This window comes from Chelmon rostratus, chromosome 15, assembly GCF_017976325.1.
Source record: "Chelmon rostratus isolate fCheRos1 chromosome 15, fCheRos1.pri, whole genome shotgun sequence".
NCBI lineage: Eukaryota > Metazoa > Chordata > Actinopteri > Chaetodontiformes > Chaetodontidae > Chelmon > Chelmon rostratus.
In genome coordinates, this window is record NC_055672.1 from 9,223,599 (window position 1) to 9,242,417 (window position 18,819).

The window sequence follows — 18,819 nt, forward strand, 5'->3', positions numbered from 1 at the left end:
ATTCAATGCCTCTGGTGGCACTGTGTGAAACTGTGCTCTTCATAAAAAGTCGGATAATTACATCAGCATGTGAACATTTACTTTACACTCTCCTACAAAGCCCGCTTACGCCCCGGCTCCATCCCAGTGAGTGATTTTTGATTTGGTTTCTAAATCACATGACGACTGTTCTCTGATACATGAAGTCTCTGTGTTGACGACTTGAGCTCAGCGCCGTCTTCCTGGCTCTGCGCCGCCGTCCCCCGAGCTGCCGATCAAACATCTCTAATTTTCTAACACTGATGCAGTACGTCGCTTCCCTCTGTTCTCATGCACATTGCCCACAAATGAAATCCAGCACTCCATCACGGATTTCAAAGGGATCCTCTTAATTAAACACATTTCCCCCCCTCCTCGTTGAAGTCACACACCGCAGATGATACATGCCAATACAGCCAGCTGCACTGCACCAGCAAACATCAGACACGCTTCTCTTATCTTGCTCCACATATTGCCAACACGCTCTTTCCTTTCCATGCAGAAGTCCTACACAGCTTTTGTACAAATGTCATGTATTAGGGCGTTTCAGCCGCAGGAGCTTTTCCCAGGGGACCAGTAACCTTTTGAGGAATTCAGGATCTTTACCTGCACTTTGAAAAAGGAACCAGGGAAAAATTAGTTCCTGTGCAAAAGTTCCAGGTGCACAAAAGTCCCTGCTCTGGGGGCAGTGCTTTCTAAGGCCAAGTTCAAATCGACTTCAGCCCTGCATGAAAAAACACATTCATTTGAATGTGGACAGCCAAGCGATGCAGCAGGGTGCCAGCGCTAAAAAAAACCCCAAAACATTGAACGTGGCTCAACCTTTAGTTCTAAAAATCAGATACACGCAAGAACACATTCCTGTTAAATTACTTTGCCACGTGAAAGAAGACAACCTAGGTGCCACCATGGTCATTTTCCAGAGTTGCAAAAAGACAGCAGTGCCAGCCTTCAAGCTCATGAAGCGCCTGCCGTTGATTTAATGCAGGGCTGTTTACGGCCAGTAAAGGTTCAGGAAAGTTTACAGCGCTGAACGTCAGTGATTGGTCTCAAAATCCCTCCTCAGAAACCCTGCTCACAGTTAACCAAGGACAGAGTTAGGCCATTTGTAACGGACCAAAATCAGCACTTTTGCATTCTTCCTGTTGCATTGGTTTAAAACATTTCATCTGCTCCCTCCTCATTAGGTCCAGCGTATAGAGGAGCTGAACGAGCTGGACATGGAGCTGTACGACTACGCCAGGGACCTGTTCCAGCAGCGCTACCAGTACACCAGGCAGCAGGAGAGGCGGCAGCAGCGCATCAAAAACCACATGCAGCAGAGCCACCGAGGCCTGGGCCTGGGCGTCAACCTGTGGCCCTCCCACAGCCGGCAGAGCCTGGCGTCGACGCTGGAGGACGGGGACGGGGAGAGGGAGGAGCGGGAGGAGGGTGAGGAGGGAGGCAGAACGGAGGAGGCGGGCAGCAGGCTCCCCACCGAGGACTACATGAACCAGATTATCAACCGCTGGTAGCAGCAAAATGAGAACAAACACACAGACATGCATATGTAATGTGAAATATATACACACACACATACACAGAGAGCGGCGCCTGCATCAAAGACCCACATGACTGACAAACAGACTCCAGCAGAGAACTGGGCTGCAGGAATGAGAGTCCAAGTGGTTGCTATTGAGACCTGGGCTGGGTCCATTGCATCAGTTCACGTTATTGAGCTTCGCCCAGTTGTTATTAGCACCCGCCTGCCCCCCCCCCCCCCTCCCCCCTTTTCTGTCTCTCCTGTCATCATTACTGACTGAGCACAGGAGAGATATTTTTAAGAGTTGCTGACAACCGAGTGTCTCATCCATCTCTTCCGCCTCCCCTCCTCCTCCTCTTCCTCCTCCTCCCCCTACTCCTCCTCCTGTGTTCCTTTCGTTCTCTGTGGCCTAATATGGAGCATGAGAAAAATAAAATTAAGTCTGTGAATTCCCACTAATCTTTGCTGAAAGGACCAGTCTACTTCCTGGATGCTCCAATTTCAAAGGGACTTGGGAAAGCTATAAAAATACGCTAATGGCTGAGCTGAACAAAGAAAACGGAGGGAGTGCACGAGAGACTGAACCTGAAAGAAAGAAGCGAAGAAAAGTTGGACTGTGTAATAAAGCTTTCTGCTTAAAAAAAAAAAAAAATCAGCCATTTCACCCATGAACACGCTTTGGTCATGAAATAGTGACTCATTCTCATTTTAGGATGATTTCATTTGTATTTTCCTTTTTGTTTATGCTTTTTTAAAGCAGAATTGTAATAACACTGAGACCAATATTGCTGCCTAAAGAAAAGTGATTCCTTTATTTCTTTATTTTTATTGGTTTTATAAGATGACGGATCGGATGGACGTACAATGGACCATAGCCATTACTGAAGCCTTGCATCTTGTTGTGGGGGGGAAGGGGGGAATTTGTCTTGTCTCTGTGGTAAAGGTTCCCAAAGCTCCTGTCGCTTAATGAGTTCATTATTTCTCCCTTTCGCTCTCTTTTTGTGTCTCAGTCCTGCAGAGAGTAACAGCCAATTACAGAGCAGAATCTCACATAGGTGCGAAGAAATCAAAGGCAGGGAGAGGAGTGAGTCTGCTGCAGGTTGTTGCCAGGAACCGTGCTGTGTGAGCGACAAGCGCTTTGGAAGCCTTAACTCAGACGAATGCTCGGGACGGGAGTTGTGGACCTACCGGTCACCATGGCAATGTGAGCCCTTAATGTAGTGGGTGGCATTTTCAGTTTCTCCCTCTTTTTTTTTTTTTGTCCTGACCAAAAGCTACATTGTAAAAGCGTCGGTCTCGAACAAGCCTCCTTCCCACCTGCTGAAAGGGCACGCACAGCGCCGGTGACCCGTAGTTCGTTAGCGCGGCCGGTTTTTAACTTGGTTTTACCCTGAAGAATGCACGGGGCGAGGTAGCAGTGCCTCTATGTACTGGGATCATAGTCAACATAATTATACTGCATTATACTACAGTAATTTCTCTGACTACTCGTGTGTCTGCGTGGATGAGTGTTAATCTGTGTGTGTAAATAGTATGTACAGTATGCCTTTGATTGGCGTATGTGTATGCCTTTGTAAATAGTGTGCCTGACTGAGAGCAGATGCCTGATGAGTTTTGTGAGTGACTGGTTCCATGACCAATTTTCATGCCATTTTTTGTTGTTTTTTTTTTTTTTTGTGGTGGAGGGCAGGGCCACAAAGTCCCTCCAACAGCATGTCACAGCAATGTGACCATCGCAGTGATGCAAGCCAATAATACTCCCCTCTGCCCTTTCCTTTACCACTTTCTTTCCCCCTGCCCTCGTCTCCTCCCCATGTTGTGGTTACATATGAGGACTGTATCACTAGAGTGTAAAAAATCTGCCTGTGTGACATGTCTTGACTCTCAACAGCAATGTACAAGTACGGTCGGGTGGCTCCAATCAGGAATTTCCACTGTTTTAATCCGTCATGTGCTCGTGGTTCAAACTTTTTCATATGATAGGTGACAGATTTTGGTGGTTCTCAATTGGCAAAATATCCTTGATTTGCTGCTCTGATGCTAACGAATCTCTCATTGAGCATTTTATCTCTCCTCCTTCTCAAAGAGCACCGATAGAAAACATTTATGTAGCTTCCACTGGTTAAAATGACAGACATCAGCGGCGGCGGGCCCATGTGCGACCTCAGCACACTGTACGTTAAACTACGCAAACCTTAGGCGGAAATCAAAATCACTTTTTTTACTTGTTAGCCAGCAGCTGGTCATATCTTCAAAGGGAATGTTTGTGACCCCACAGGTGTCAGCTGTCTGGCCAGGAAGATAAAATGTTGGCCCTGGGTGAATTTAACATTTAAATCTAATGTTTCCATAGATTGTGCTGGCTGCTGGCACTACCCGAGCAGCTGACCGAGCGTGCATTCCGGCATAGAGGAGGACTGTGGTGATATCCGATTAAACACTGCTTTCGCCCCGGGTAAACATTTTATCCGTCCGAAAAAAAAAACTTGGGAGACGTGCTGCTGGATAAGTGTAGCTAAAATAACATTTAGCCTTTTTTGCCTTTTCTCCTAAGGTTAACGTAGGGAACACTGTTAATGAATCACAGCTAAAATAAAACTTTGACAGTGTCTGTACTCAGCCAAAGATGGCCTGAATGGGAAGAGACCTCACTCTGTAACTGCGAGTGGACCGTGTGGTTTTGTAGTCCAGCAAAACCAACGGAGTTATTCGTTTTCTCTTGGGAATCCAGCTGATTGCGTCATGTGTAATTTTTCCAGTATTTCATGATCAACTTAATAGTTCTGTATCAGGACTTCCAGCATTTGGAGCAAGTTGCTTGCAAAACATAAAGTCAGCTGCACCCATTGTTTGAATGTGTCGGACACATTTAATCAGCATTTCATGTGTGTATGTTCGTCTCATTTTCAGGTTGTAGGTGCAGCTTGTGAACATTAAAAACTTTAAGTGTTAAGTGAACAAAAGGCGATTTTAACTCTGAACTTTTCAGGAAGGGATTCAAAAAAGGATTGAGATTCAATAAGCAACTTTAATACTGGATTTATATGCCGTAAAATGTGATTTGAACCCCAACTTTATCTACATGCAAAGAATCTGAGCAATAAGAGGGGGAAGAGAAAAAGACGTGTCACAGCCCGATTTAATCAAACTGAATGTAGTAATGGAAGTTTGGTGTTATTTAGGGGTCGACGGGAGGATGCAAGGACACTTGGTATTATTCTGAAAAATAATATGTTGCATCCTGTTGTTGACAATAGTTTTTTTTTTTTTTTTTTTTTTAAGGAAGTGGAAGCGACCGTTTAGCCGCTCACCACCCTCCTTGTTAAGTTTCAACTGATCATCCCGGATCCTCCCGTGTGTCTCCTTTTTGATCAGCTCCTTTCAAATCAGGGATGATTCATGAAGGGAAGGAGGGGAGAACAAGGGGGGATGATAAAAAGGTATTGGGATACATCCAGAGTCAACATGCTGCTTTTTGTGTAGCCTTCAAAGTAACGCAAATGGATATGGGAAGAGAGATCTCCCTTTTTTTTTTTTGTGTGTGTGTGTGTGTGTGTGTGTGTGTGTGTGTGTGTGTGTGTGTGTGTGTGTGTGTGTGTGTGTGTGTGTGTGTGTGTGTCGTATTAACTTCCCCTTCATTGTACTCTTGAAACTGGATACTTGAAAACGCTGCAGCTCCAGGCATTTTGCCCACAACCTCTTTTTCAAAGTCAGACTTGCTCTTATGTTGGACCGCGTTTGGGCTCCAAACCGTTATCTGGCTCTGCATTAGTGGTTGAAGACAGAATACAGGACTGATTCTCTACCTTTAAGAGTGTTTTCGACGTTCCAGCTTCAAATGACCATCACCTGTACCCGAACAGCGTGTGAAGACAAAGTCACTGAAATGATTCCAGGAATTGATGCTGTAAAGCTATACTCAAATATTTTATGTCTCATCATTATGTATATCTGATGTCTTAACAGCTTTTCCTTTGTGACAATGAAGCAGCCCAGGTGTCGCTAACATCATCCTGATTTGTTTTTGTTTTTTTTTTTTAAGAGTGTGATAGAGACTTGGGGTTTTTTTTGTTTTTGTTTTTTTTTTGATCGGCGTGCAGTCTGTCTCTGGCTCCTTCTGTATGCATCATTCTGGGTTTGTTTCTTATGATTGCAAAAATGAATCATCAAGCCACCAATTAAAATATTTCATTTTTACAGACCTGACTGTGTTGTGGTCGTCACTGCAGATCATTCATGATGCTCCCCGCTCTGTCACTCTATTATCAAGCACACAGGCATGAAAACTCCCCTTTGACTTGTAAGATGGAAACCACATCCGAGGAACTGAACTTGAATCACAGCAACATATTCAGTTAGTGATTTTTTTTATTTTTTATTTTTGACAACTTGTGTGGGAGCTTTGCCCTCCAGGTTTCTGCGCTTCCATCCACAGGCCAATCTATAACTAGAGGACATTTGTGCCACTCGCCTACACTAACTACAGGACCATGACCCCATAAAGCAGCCTGTTCCCCCCACCCCAGTGACAGCGTCAGCCCTGTCAACAGTGATCTAAAGCCCAATTCAATCTGCAGACACTCAGGGCCTGCTTAACACACGTACATGCACACAAATTTGCTTCTTCCTCAGCTGTGGCAGGTAGGCGTTTGGCGAGCGAGGGACGGAGACAGCAGGCCGGTATAAATATTACTTCCCGTCCTTGGCTGAGCATGCAAAGGAGAGGGAGCGGAGCAGAGGCTTTTGCCCTGTCTCATCAACAGTCCGGTGGGTTTCAACTTTGACCCCTCGAGGCAGGGCGGAAAAATAATTTCCATAGACAGCGACAGGCACAGGCGACTGACCGGAGGCGATTCGGAGCGGGCAGGCGGCAGCAACGAGTGCAAGAGTGTAAGAGATGAGGAATTAGAGAGAGCCTTTATGTAAGAACAGGAGGGAAGAGAGGATGTTTTTGTGCCTGACATATGAACAGAGAAAGAGGGGAATGAGGGGGAGCAGGAGAGAAAGAGAAGGCTGTGCAGCCTCTCTGGCAGCTGGTATGTGGTGTATTGGGCTGAACGCAGTCTTTAATCCTCCCCATAGCTCTGGGTCGCTGTCATTTCAAGTGCAGCTGGACTAAACAAACAATAATGGCTCAGCTACTGCAGAGGGCTGGACAGCTTTTGTTTGGGTGAACATGTGCATGCGAGTGTTTGAGAGAAAGTGCTCCTGCAGTGGGAATCCAGCTCCGAGTGATTGTATGGGCCCTGGCTGCAGTCCATTATTAGGAGGTCAAACTGGCTGCGGCTCCTCGTCGCCGGTCCCATGCTTCTTTCATGCAAACAAAGAAGCTCTGGCATTATTATCGCTTATTTTCAGCATGGAATTCTGCAGATAAGTTCACATTGAGTGCCTCCCTTACATGCATCAGAGCCAAGCTATTGTAGTTCTGGAGGATTGCCCTGCTGGCACCGGCACCAGTCACCATGGAGTTTGGTCCTCTGTCTCTGGTTGACTCGTTTCCAGCAGCTGCATGGCTCAGACCTTCATCCTCAAATATACAATGCAGATAAATCTCTATACACAAACAATTTGCAGAGTTTCAATACCCTGTAAATGCACGGGGCAACAAGAGAGCGCAATCCAGTGTGGGAGTGCACATTTTTCCTTCAGCATTAAAATAAATATGATTGGATCGGACATCTGGGGCTGTTATCTGACCTTCCACTCCGGGTTTGGCTAATCTCCCTGGTCAACAGCAAATCACCTCTCATGATATTAAAGGATTGAACAGAAGAATCCAACCTCCCAGGCAGCACCCTGCTCTGGAGCGCTTACAGACTGACACCAGTGGGAGTCCAATCTGAGGAATCCCACAATCCCATTATGGTCTAAACTGTGTGTTTATTATGTGTGTGTGTGTGTGTGTGCGCGCAGAGCTGTGGCCCAGGAGCTCATAAAGAGCTGATCCGCTGCAAACTTATTAACCTCTACATAAAAGTCTGATAAATGTTGATGTTGGAGAAAAGGAGCAGGATACAAACCGTGGGTCAGGGCCAAACATGAACTCTAAGGCTGTTAAAGGGGTAATATATTCCCTTTATACTCGTGAAGGGACGCATGCACACACAAGGCAGCATAAAAGTGAAAATCCTAAATGTTGCGCTGCACAAAAAAGTTACTGATCTTAATTAAAAAGTTCTCCTTTTGCTGAATAAATGTGTTTATTTATGCATTTAACAGTCACAAACCCCAAGGTATAACCAAGACTGCCCTCGTCTCTATCTGTATTTAAGACTTGAGCCCAGACCAGACCTGTGTTTGGCGGCTGTAACGTGGTGAATTAGCTTCATGTAGGAGACCCCGTCTGACCCCCATTATACAGTCAGGGACACATTTAATTAGTGGCAACTCACGTGAAACGACAAAATGTATTAATATTAATGGAGGTTTAATTGAGGTCGTTTTGGTCCCCCATTGAGGCTTTCAACCTCTAAAATGGCTGACGTGTGATAGTGTGAGGAGAGGGAGCCCGCAGCCTGGGTTCGCCATTTCGCATGTGACCCCGGAGAAGATGACAACCATCTCCCATAATTCATCTGAAGATGTCACCTTCTTGACAGATGAACAGGCCCTGTGGGTAGTGTGTGTGTGTGTGTGTGTGTGTGTGTGTGTGCATGAGCGATGTTAGGTTTAGCTATCCTTGCAAGGACTGTTTAGCGAGGGCGCTTCGGCCGGTCCTCATAGGGACACAGCTCATTTTTGTGTGAGATATTGTGTGGGTGTGTGCACGCCTCTACATGTGTGAGGTGTCATGTGCGCGTGCACTTCAAAGTGAAGGTCAAATCCAGCAGGATAATTAATGTCGCTGCTTTTTATATAATGTTAAATCAAACCCTGGAACTGCTCCCTCTGGAGGATCAGCTGTCCAATTTAATTTAGGCTGCAGAGCGAGTAAATGAAAAAGCAAGACCCATGTCTCCACACCCTGGGACAGTGTCTCTGTGCCTTTCATCTTCTTCTTTTATCAAGACCACACAACAGGTGCACAGGGAGCCTGGCACCTTTAACCAACCTGCCCCAAAAGGACAATCAATCCAAAGGATATACTGTTGCCTGCACAGTATATCACACAAACTCAAGGTAAAGGTTTACAAGATGGACCCCAGGATTCCCAGGTGCCTTTTTCAAAATGAGAGCGATCTCAGCTTCTCTACTTTTCCATTACCACATAACAAATGGGGCTTACTGTTACCCAAATGGACAGCTTTGGCTTATTCTAAATACAGGATTTATTTCCCAGGGCTATCACACCATGCATACAGCAAACCTCATTTCCATGAGCTGTCTTTCAAATTAATATGCGCTGTTCTCTCAAATCAACTCTGGATCACCCTTGCAGTGTCTGGTGTAAAATTAGTGTGGGAGCCCTAAACTTATTCACATGCACAGCTATACAGATAGAGCCCACCATCTCACATCTTCCTCCTGGCAAATCACTCCTAAAATTCATATAATTACATCTAGAGTTTTCTACAGCTTAGCTTCAATATGAGAGTTTTATGATTTGTATTGTATTGGTTTTATTATATCATGAAATACAAAAAAATGGAATAAGCAAATTCTCTATTAAACAAAAAGGAAAGGAAAAAATACAACCACACACGCATATATGTATGTGTGTCTGCATGTACATAGCCATATGCTGTATATACATACTGCATAGAGGCACCTATGTAGACGCATAGATTCAAGCATACAAATGTATTTATGCACATGTAAATACATTCCTGCATACAAAAATATAAGTCTCTTGCTTAAACAATGGCAGAGACGTGACTTTAGTAATCATGCACTATACACAATAAATAATAGGACCACTTTTCTAGTAACCCATGGAGCCTATCACTAATAAAGTGAAGATAAAAGTGACAGCTGCTCTGATTTGTAGCTGGAGACAGTTGTGTAGGTTAGCAAATATTGATTTTACTGTCCAAAATCACTGAAATAGCACAATGCAATTTATGTTTAAGGTGAGCTTTTCATTTAATTGACACAAATAACCACTGACCACTGCTCAGCATGCATTTTATAGTAGATATATAACAATCCAGTAATGAGCTCTGTTCTTTACTGGTGAGTGGTATGAATAATGGTATCATCTAAATGTTCTAATGCAGTAAAGCTCTCATTTTTGAGCAGGAATATAGTTTTATGTTTTGCATTTGTTTTACTGACTTTATTGCACTGTCCAAGCACCTAATAATAATGTGTCATTACATGATCAGCAAAACACAAGAAAAATATTTGCAACAAACCTGTTCCTTCTCTCCAAATGTTGCTAGGATCATTACTGTCTTGAGAAAAAAATAATAATAAAAATGAATTTTTAAATTGAGTAAAAAAAATAGGTTTAATTATCTTTTTTAGTTTGGGAGGCAGGGGTTAGGCAGTGAAGTTAATTGCCAGATTAGATTCAGTTTTTCCACACTCAGTTTTTAATTATTTCACAGTGAAATAGGCTATTTTGTGTTCAAGTCACGTTTCAGTGTTCAGTGTGTTAAATAGTTTAATGCTCGGAGGATTTCACTAATTTTGAACAGGCACAATTATGGTTACCTAATCTGCCTGACAGGACCCACCTACTCCCAGCGGAACATGAATGCAGGAAGCTACGGAGCCGGCTTCGGTAAGAATGTATCATTCATTTTTTATGTGATGAAAGTATAAACGATTGTATCCATGGCTGGTAATTAATGTTTTATTATAGACTGTGACATTAGGTGACTGGAGTAAACCGCAACACGTAAAATCGGGCTGTTTTCCTTTGCTGTAGGAAGAGTTAGCTAGCTCCTGCGTGTTTTTGGCTAACGTTGATTTTCAGGTAGCGTTAGCTCGCCGTCACTTCAGCAACTGCTGACGGGCTCTGGTTGTCAGCATAACTACCACTGAAGATATTCAGACCACTCAAATCTAAATATATACTAAGGTTCTTACAATTAGCAGTTTGCTAACTGTAAGAACCTTATTCTTACCTTACAGCTCAGGGGACTGTTAGTGAAACATCCCGGATGCCCCAACTGTACGTTCATTGGATGGAGGAGACACGCTGAACTCTCCTATTGGACAACGAACATGTAGCTTTTTGTTTACTACCTGAAAACTGCTGCAAAAGCGCCCAAAGCGGCATAGTCTGTTTTGGGATACACGGAACTGTCAGTTAGAATATGATGTCGTAAATGAGTTCCCTGTCTTTTTCATCACCCCGGTCTCTGTGCCCTGTCTCGCACCACTTGTATCCAGATGAATCCAGACTTGGTCTGGATCCATGGCTGGATTAACCTATTATGGTGCAAAAAAATTGCCGTTGGGCCCCTATTGACCCTCCACCTCCTGCCTTCTGTGTATGCACCCTTCATTGTCTAAACATTATGTAAACTGACTAACTTTGGGTTTTGGACTGCTAGACTGATAAAACAAGACATTTAATGCTGTGATGTAGAGCAATAGAAAATTTTTTTTGTTGTTTTAGCTGGTGTTTTATAGGCACCAAGTGATTAACTGAGAAACTAATTAGCAGACTGATGGAAGTTGATTATGAAAATTATCATTAGTTGTACCCAGAGTGTTGTACATTACATTAGATAGTTTGCAATGATTTGGTGAAGCAAAACTTAATTTAGGACTATTGGCAATGTGAGGACAATGTAAATTAAATCAATTAAGTGCTACAGCATAACGGAATGATTTTGGCAGTCACATTTGTTGATATTGTACTTTAGTGGTGTAAAATTCCTAACAAATTTACAATTTGTCCATTTCTGAAATGCCAAATGACACAGTGAACCTTGGGCTCTTGGTGCCCTGGTGCAGTTGCTTGCTTTGCCCAGTTGGTGATCCAGCCTAGTCTAGATCAAGCTGAGATGGATTTTACCTTACATTATAAAGGATGTCAGAAGAAACGCCTTTTATCATTTATGATCAGATGTTGCCTCCCACTCATATGTCATTGTAACAGTTGGAATCTATGACTATGCTGAACAAAAAATGTACACGTTGCTTTCAGAGGGGCAGCAGGCAGGTTTCAAAATGTTCAAGTTTTTTGGTAAAGGCAAGCCAATTGTGTCCTAGTGTATCTGGCAACATGTATGGGTGATGTCAGTATCACAGTGTTACTGTGGCTATTATCTTACATCGATATATATATATCACAATATGGTGAATGTTTGCAAAATCACAGGATAAAAAATTTTACTAATGTTTGAAACAGTGAAACGGGCCCCACTGTTATGTAGTGTATGATTCCATACTCCAAATCAAACAAACCCATGTAGACTATGGCTTGATGATATGCCAAATAAAAATCTAATTGCAATTATTTTGAGAGATATTACCATAGCAATATGAGTCACAATTTTTTTTGGGAAGGATCATATGAGCCGTGTTTGAGCCTCTTTTCCCTGGTGGTTACGAGTAGGTTTTAGAACCGATTTTAAGATTTTACTGATTATCTTTAAAGCATTTCTTGGTTTATCTTCCAGTTGTGTTGAGCCAGAGCACAGCCTCACATCCTTAGGCAGGGCTCTGCTGGATGATCGGGTTTAAGCAGTCAGAGCCCCTTAGCTCTGGAACTTCCTGCCTGACAATCTGAGACTGCAGAATCAGTGACATCTTTTAAAATCACTTCCCAAAGCCCTCCTTTTCTGAACTGCTTTATTGTTTTATTATTTTAATTGTCTGATATTTGCCTCATTGCATTTGTGGTTTGATGATGTAACACACTTTGTAGCTTTGTTTTGAAAAATGCTGTTTAAAGTTTCTTATTTTTATTATCATGAGTCTGCTAAATTTGACAAATAATAATATCAAATTATTGCCCAGCCCAGTTATCCTCACACATCAAACTTTAATAATTGATGTGCACATGTGGTCAGGAATTTGAGTTTACACAACAACACATAAATGTTCACATCTGCATGTGGACTGATTGACTGGATCCGTATGTACCCTCAGTGTGGTCTTGGTGCAGTTACACCTGTACGTTGCTCTCTCCTCTCTGGCTCAGTGACACTTGATTCTCGCTCTGACTATCCTGTCAATCCTATGAGACTCATTTACCTCCACTCTTCTCTCAGGTGTAGGCTTGAGGATGTGGCTTCTCTGTTTCCTGCTGCTGTCGCTGCTCTCTGCAGTGTCTGGGGGTGCAGACTCCAAGGCTGTCACCACCACCCTGACAACCAAATGGGCAGATACTCCTCTGCTGCTGGAGGCCAGGTACGACACTGCTCAACTATAGCAGCCATTTGGCTGCATTGCATCTGACATTAAATTTCGGAAGCAGATAGTAGATAAATCAATGTCCTGAGGGCTTGTAGGTCATTACTGAGACTGTCCTCTAAGTGAGTTTAAACTTCTGTCTCACTGATGTGTCCTTGAGCAAGATGCTGAATACTTAAAGGCTTGATGCTGCACTATGTGCTGTAGCTACCCCTGTGCTCTGACTTTGGCATGCAACATAAAAACCTTTCTCTAGAAAGTCATTATTCATCCTAACGTAGCTTTTAAAAATTTACAGACAGTATGCACAGACAGCATATATACATGCACAGCTTATGAAACAGCCACCTTCATCCTCTTCTTCCTCAGTGAGTTCCTGGCAGAGGAGAGCCAGGAGAAGTTCTGGGACTTTGTGGAGGCCAATCAGAACATAGAAGGAGAGCATGATGGTAAAGTAAAGCAGCTTCTAGACTCTAGACTTGCTTTCACTTTTAGTCTCTGTGCAGCTATCAGCTGAATTTATGATGTGTATGCAGGCCTCTTGGCAGCAATTGCAGTGTCAGTGTTTTGGCCAAACACTTATGCAAGCAATAACATGATAGAATAGAGCTGCAAGCTGTAAGTAGTTTGTTCATTTGTGTCTCCCCCTGTGTGAAAACAGCTAGACCACAACTTCCTGTGACATAGTTAAAGAAGCAATGTGAAAACAGTTGAGTAGAGCAAGAGAAAACATGTCAAAGAAGACGCATCACTTCTGTTTGTGTTTGTTGTCTTCATGCAGACACAGATCAGGCCTACTATGACCTGATTGTGAAGAAAGCCAGTGCCTTGCTCAGCTCCGTCCAGGTGAACATGCTGAAGTTTGCCCTCTCCCTGAGAGCCTACTCTGCAACAGTACACTCCTTCCAGCAGGTATCAGGAGGATTATTCAATTCTGTGTTTGAAGCCTTGTGCATGCATGTGAGGAGTGTCATGATGTAAACAATCCTGCTGTTCTTTTGTTTTGTTTTGTTTTTAGATAGCATCCAATGAGCCTCCTCCCTCTGGCTGCTCAGCATTTTTCAGCGTCCATGGAGAAAAGGCATGTGATGCAGAAAGATTAGCAGCACTGCTAAAAACAGCACCTGAGAGGTAAATACAGACGCATGCAGTTCAGACATGAGGTTGATAAACAAGTGAAATAATGACTAATCTAATAATAAACTTTACTGTCTCTCTTTCAGACCAAAGCCATACCTTTTTAAAGGTGATCACAAATACTCTGGATCCAGTCCAGATGCTCCTGTTGTCATTCTGTACGCTGAGTTTGGGAAACCAGATTTCCAGAGGCTTCACCAAGTCATATCATCCAAAGTCAGCGAAGGCCTCGCAACTTATGTGCTCCGCCATTATGTTGCTGTAGGTTTTCTCATACACTTATAATAACATGAATTTCAGTGGTGAATTATATGTACATTAAATCCAACATGCCCTTACTTTGGAGGACAGAGATCCGATTTCAGTAAGACAACAATGACGTATTAGAAATACCAAATGCAAAGGCGACATCGGATCGTCTGTTATCCGGATAACATATCTGCATACAGATGCCATAATAATACCAAGTAAAAATGGGGTGTCAGGCTCCATTGTTCCCATATAGTGATTGGATCTCAATTTGCAAATTAGTTATGCAGGGTGACTAGGCTCAGTTGTGTCTCAGGTCTACGGGAGCAGTGCCACAAACAGACAACATTCATTTCCAGATCAATTCATGTGAGGGAGGACTTGCTAACTACTACTAGTACTTGTAGTTGCTGCTGGGCTTTCTTACGCTAGCAGGAAGGGGCTGAGTTAGTTGACAGTTCAACTTTCTGGGTAGATTTTTGTCTTGAGAAGTGAAGTGAAGATGTGACCGTGCTATGCAGATTGCATTTATCCTCACTTCGACTATGTTTTATCTATTTTTTCATTTGCACATTGTCTTACCATCACAACTAAAAGGTGCATATTGATTTTAACACACTGCCCAAATGAGGCCTGGGAAGCACCCGCTGCATATAGATTACTTAGACAAATTATATTCAAGTTTTTATGGGTTTGAATGTGACTTTGAGCTACTTTTAAGTGCTCTCCTTGTGACCACAGAGGCTGCCAGGTCAAATCCCAAAGTCAAGGAGTCAAGTCAGAGAAAGTGAATGGGTGCTCTCCTCTTTATCTACAACAGCTGTCACAGTGTGTAGCAGTACTGCACAGCGTCCACAAGTGAATGCACTGTATGTATCTTAAGAACATGAAGCAGTTTTTAAAAGCACTTGTGTTTTCACTTATCCATATCTTAAGAAACTCTGCAGTTCAATCGGGCTCCTCATTTCACCTGGAATGAAAAGTGCTTCTCCAATTTATCATATCAAGCTGAGGTTGGATTGCTTTTTCCGTCACATGCAAATACAGTTGATACGTTTTTTTTCCCCTGTAATTATGCAAAATTATTCTCACCATCTGTCGGTTAGGCATGAGGTCCTGGGCACTAGAGAGGTTGTAACACTTAACGCTCTCCCTTTTAACTTCAGAAGCTTCAGGGCCAATCAAGGTACAGTTAGTGTCTCCAGCACTCAGAAAGCCACAGCTGGTTGCCTGTACTTGAAAGCTGTCAAAGTTGTTAGAAAGCATGTGCGTTTGTAATACAAGTGGGATTTTTTTTTTCTTTTTTTTTTTTACTGCAGAGATGAAGATGAATGCAAAGAAGTTGATAGAGCTGCAACAACAGATGCCACTTGGCCATACATTTCTTTCTGCTTACTTATCTTTATATGGATTGGAAGCCTTGTTAAATACGACATCAGTGCAGAAACAATAAATTGAGTTAGACATCTTAATTGCTGTCAAGGAATCTGATAAACAGTCATCTTTTTACAATGCTTCCTCTTTTCTGTCCAGAAACCAAGTGGGAAGAAAGTCTATCTGTCTGGCTATGGAGTGGAGCTGGCCATCAAAAGCCAGGAGTACAAAGCAAAGGACGACACACAAGTCCAAGGTACACACACGCACACACAAGACCACACAGTATCGATGTTCACATGCCCACGATGGTGTAATCCCAGGAGGACCTAACGTGAATAATGAGCTAATTGATTGTGGTTCCAGGGGCGGAGGTGAATGCTACAGTGATCGGAGAGAATGATCCAGTGGACGAGGTCCAGGGATTCCTTTTTGGCAAACTGAAGTGAGTGACTTTGTGTCAGCCCATGATGAAAATTCAAAGCTTGGATTAGCTCCAGGAACTGCACCTCGCTCGCTCCAACCAAGCCTTTTTCTTCTTCTTTTCCTCCCTTTATCTCTGATAAACTCACCTGAAAATAAACAAATCTGACAACTCATTCTAGCAGATGCACTTACTGTCTGTCTGTTTTGTCTGTCGTCCTCTCACCAGGACCCTCTACCCAGAGCTGAAAGAACAGTTGAAGGAGTTGAGGAAACATATGGTAGAGAGCACCAATGAAATGGCACCTCTCAAAGTCTGGGAAATGCAAGGTGGGTCTCCTCCCAATCATATTCTCCTCTTTCCTCCGTCAGCAGATTTTCTCTCCGGTTCTTTCCCTTCCTGCTGTAACATGATTGGATATGTACATATGGTACAAACAGTCCCTGTAAAGCCCCTTTCGCACATGCAGTCCATCCCTGAAATGTTCAGGAACGTTTCCTGCATGGAGTCACATGTGAATGGGAGCAGGGATCAATATTCAGGGAAATCTGTACCGCCAATTTATCACCTCGAGACCTGGTAACATTTCAGGGAAAATGCTGGTACGGCTGTGTTGTGAACAAATGCAGTAACATTGTGGGGACAGGCGCACACAAAGGTGTGACTTGGTGTGTCTGGCAGAAACATTTTCACGTGGCGTGAATGAACCAATCACAAGCTATAGCTCTTGCGTTTACCATAGCGACTATTGACAGCAGAGTGAAGCAAGTATGTAAAACTGACCGAACCAAACAACATCTCGTTTTGTGGTTGTTGGCTAATGAAAAGAAACAGTGAGGCCCTCTGAGCATGCACCAAACATTTCCTCAGTGTACTGTTAACACCTGCAGGCGTCGTTCCTGTCACTTAAATTGTGAGGGAATCGATTTTATGATCCCGTAAATACACCCTTAGGGTTTGTTCTTTGTCCATTAGTTTCATAGCTACAGTTGACAAAAGATAATTATCTTATTTCTATTACTAGAAATTGCCGATCTTCATCCCCATAAAAAATATAATTAATTGTTTCTTGCCCCAAAGAGGTCCATCTGTTCTTGAGTGTTTGGTGTTTCCTTTCTGGGCTACTGTAGAAACACGGTGGGGCAATAAAACAGAAAACGCAACAATTTTTATTTTCAGGCGATAACACAGGAATATGTTTTCATTCCTGTTTTTATGAATATCATATTAAATCTCTGCCATGTTCTGATCATAGTTCCGCATAAATCTGACACAGTGTTCCTTTAAAGCGAGACAATTGATCTTTTGCACAGCGGCCACTGTGGCCACCAGGGCCGATTACAAGATGATGGCAAATGCAAAAACATACTGTAACAGGTTTACAAGTAAAGAAAGTAATCAAGAAAGTAACCAAGTTCGCAAACTGACCCAGCATTGTTTGCTACACAGCGATAGCTACTTAATGTTAGCTAACATTAGCTTACATAGGCTAATATTATAGCAACCGAATACCTGCCAGTCAGCCAGACCGAATGAGGCTTTGTCAGTAAAAAGCTACTCAAGGAAAAAAGTATGATAAGATGTTAACTTGTAGTGAAGTTGCTAATTAAAAGTATGAGTGATAAACTCCATTGCAACTTAACTTAACTGCACATGTTCAGCTTTGATTTTCCTTTGTGCGAAAAATATTTTCAAAACATTGAAAGTTAACTACTCCCAGAGAGAATTTGCATCCCGGTTGTGGATGTCCTGTCAATGCTGTTGCTTCATTAGTTTGATTTATTCTACTTATGCATTGATCATTAATAAACCTAACCCAAACTAGGATTAATATTGGCTTTGGTTGCTTTAACGATGAGATCATCCCATCAGTGAATCAAACTTGCGGGGGAAAATTTATCTGCCTTGTTCTGTAATCAATGCCTGCGGTCGATCAGTGTCCTCTTGATACATGTGAGCCATAATGTCTTGTAAGATATGAGAGCATCGTCTGCTGCAACATAAAAGCATTATTGATTAGGGTTACATCATCTATGGGATTACGTATTTGAGCACACTTTCACAGATGCACATTTGTGTGCGTGTAAATTGTTTCCATTTTTCAGTTCATCTCATACATATTTTGTCACTGATCGGGTTTATATATGTTTTTTCATTTACATGCATTGAGAGTCTTCTTGCTCTGATTGGGTGTGGTCAGGATGAAAGCGTGAGGCTGCTTTGATTGTGCTGAATAAAGGATGTGAGGGGATGAGAGAGTCGGTAGAGCTCGACTGTCAGACTGTCATGTGGGCGTCTGTCTTTATCTTCTACCCCGCTGGGGCTCATTAGCTCAGCCTGTTTACAAAGAGAAGACGACCTCCAGGGGCTAATAATCACACCGGCTACAACACCATTACAGAGATGCTCACTGCACTGAAATAATCCTCACCACACTCTTCCTCTCCTTTGCAATCAAAAGCTGCATACAGTGTCTTCTTTACACTTCTGAAGAATGTCTTCACATGTACACGACGATATATTCATTCTTAATCCTGCCTTAAATCCTTTTGATGTTTTGAGATTGTTTTAATTAATGCCTTAGATGTGAAGACAAGCATGTTAACATGGAATTACTCGCTAATTATTGCGTTAATTAGCTTAACTGATGACTTTTTTAAGCCATGCTAGCAAAATGGCTCTAGGGATGGCAATGTCAGTCGGTTTGTAGATCCACCACTTTGGTCCAGAGTGAAATTTCTCAACAACAGTTAGATGGATCGCCATGAAATTTGGTTCAAACCTTCATGTCCCGCTCAGAATGAGTTGTAATAGTTGCTTTGGTCTCTGACTAATACTT

General features: G+C 42.8%; 2 protein-coding genes across 2 annotated transcripts in view; both read left to right on the forward strand.

The window, feature by feature from the left end:
- The window catches only part of hs6st1a (heparan sulfate 6-O-sulfotransferase 1a), a 60,305-nt gene extending 54,564 nt beyond the window's left edge, over window positions 1–5,741 (forward strand). Inside the window, exon 4 of the mRNA XM_041954138.1 lies at window positions 1,206–5,741. Coding sequence (XP_041810072.1) covers window positions 1,206–1,532 — 327 coding nt within the window. The 3' untranslated portion in view covers window positions 1,533–5,741. The remainder of the gene's footprint in view (window positions 1–1,205) is intronic.
- Window positions 5,742–10,160: 4,419 nt separating this feature from the next.
- Window positions 10,161–18,819, forward strand: part of uggt1 (UDP-glucose glycoprotein glucosyltransferase 1) — a 36,473-nt gene continuing 27,814 nt past the window's right edge. The window contains exons 1-9 of the mRNA XM_041953792.1: window positions 10,161–10,208; window positions 12,655–12,793; window positions 13,166–13,245; window positions 13,578–13,708; window positions 13,815–13,927; window positions 14,020–14,194; window positions 15,716–15,812; window positions 15,923–16,001; window positions 16,209–16,309. Coding sequence (XP_041809726.1) covers window positions 10,178–10,208; window positions 12,655–12,793; window positions 13,166–13,245; window positions 13,578–13,708; window positions 13,815–13,927; window positions 14,020–14,194; window positions 15,716–15,812; window positions 15,923–16,001; window positions 16,209–16,309 — 946 coding nt within the window. The 5' untranslated portion in view covers window positions 10,161–10,177. The remainder of the gene's footprint in view (window positions 10,209–12,654; window positions 12,794–13,165; window positions 13,246–13,577; window positions 13,709–13,814; window positions 13,928–14,019; window positions 14,195–15,715; window positions 15,813–15,922; window positions 16,002–16,208; window positions 16,310–18,819) is intronic.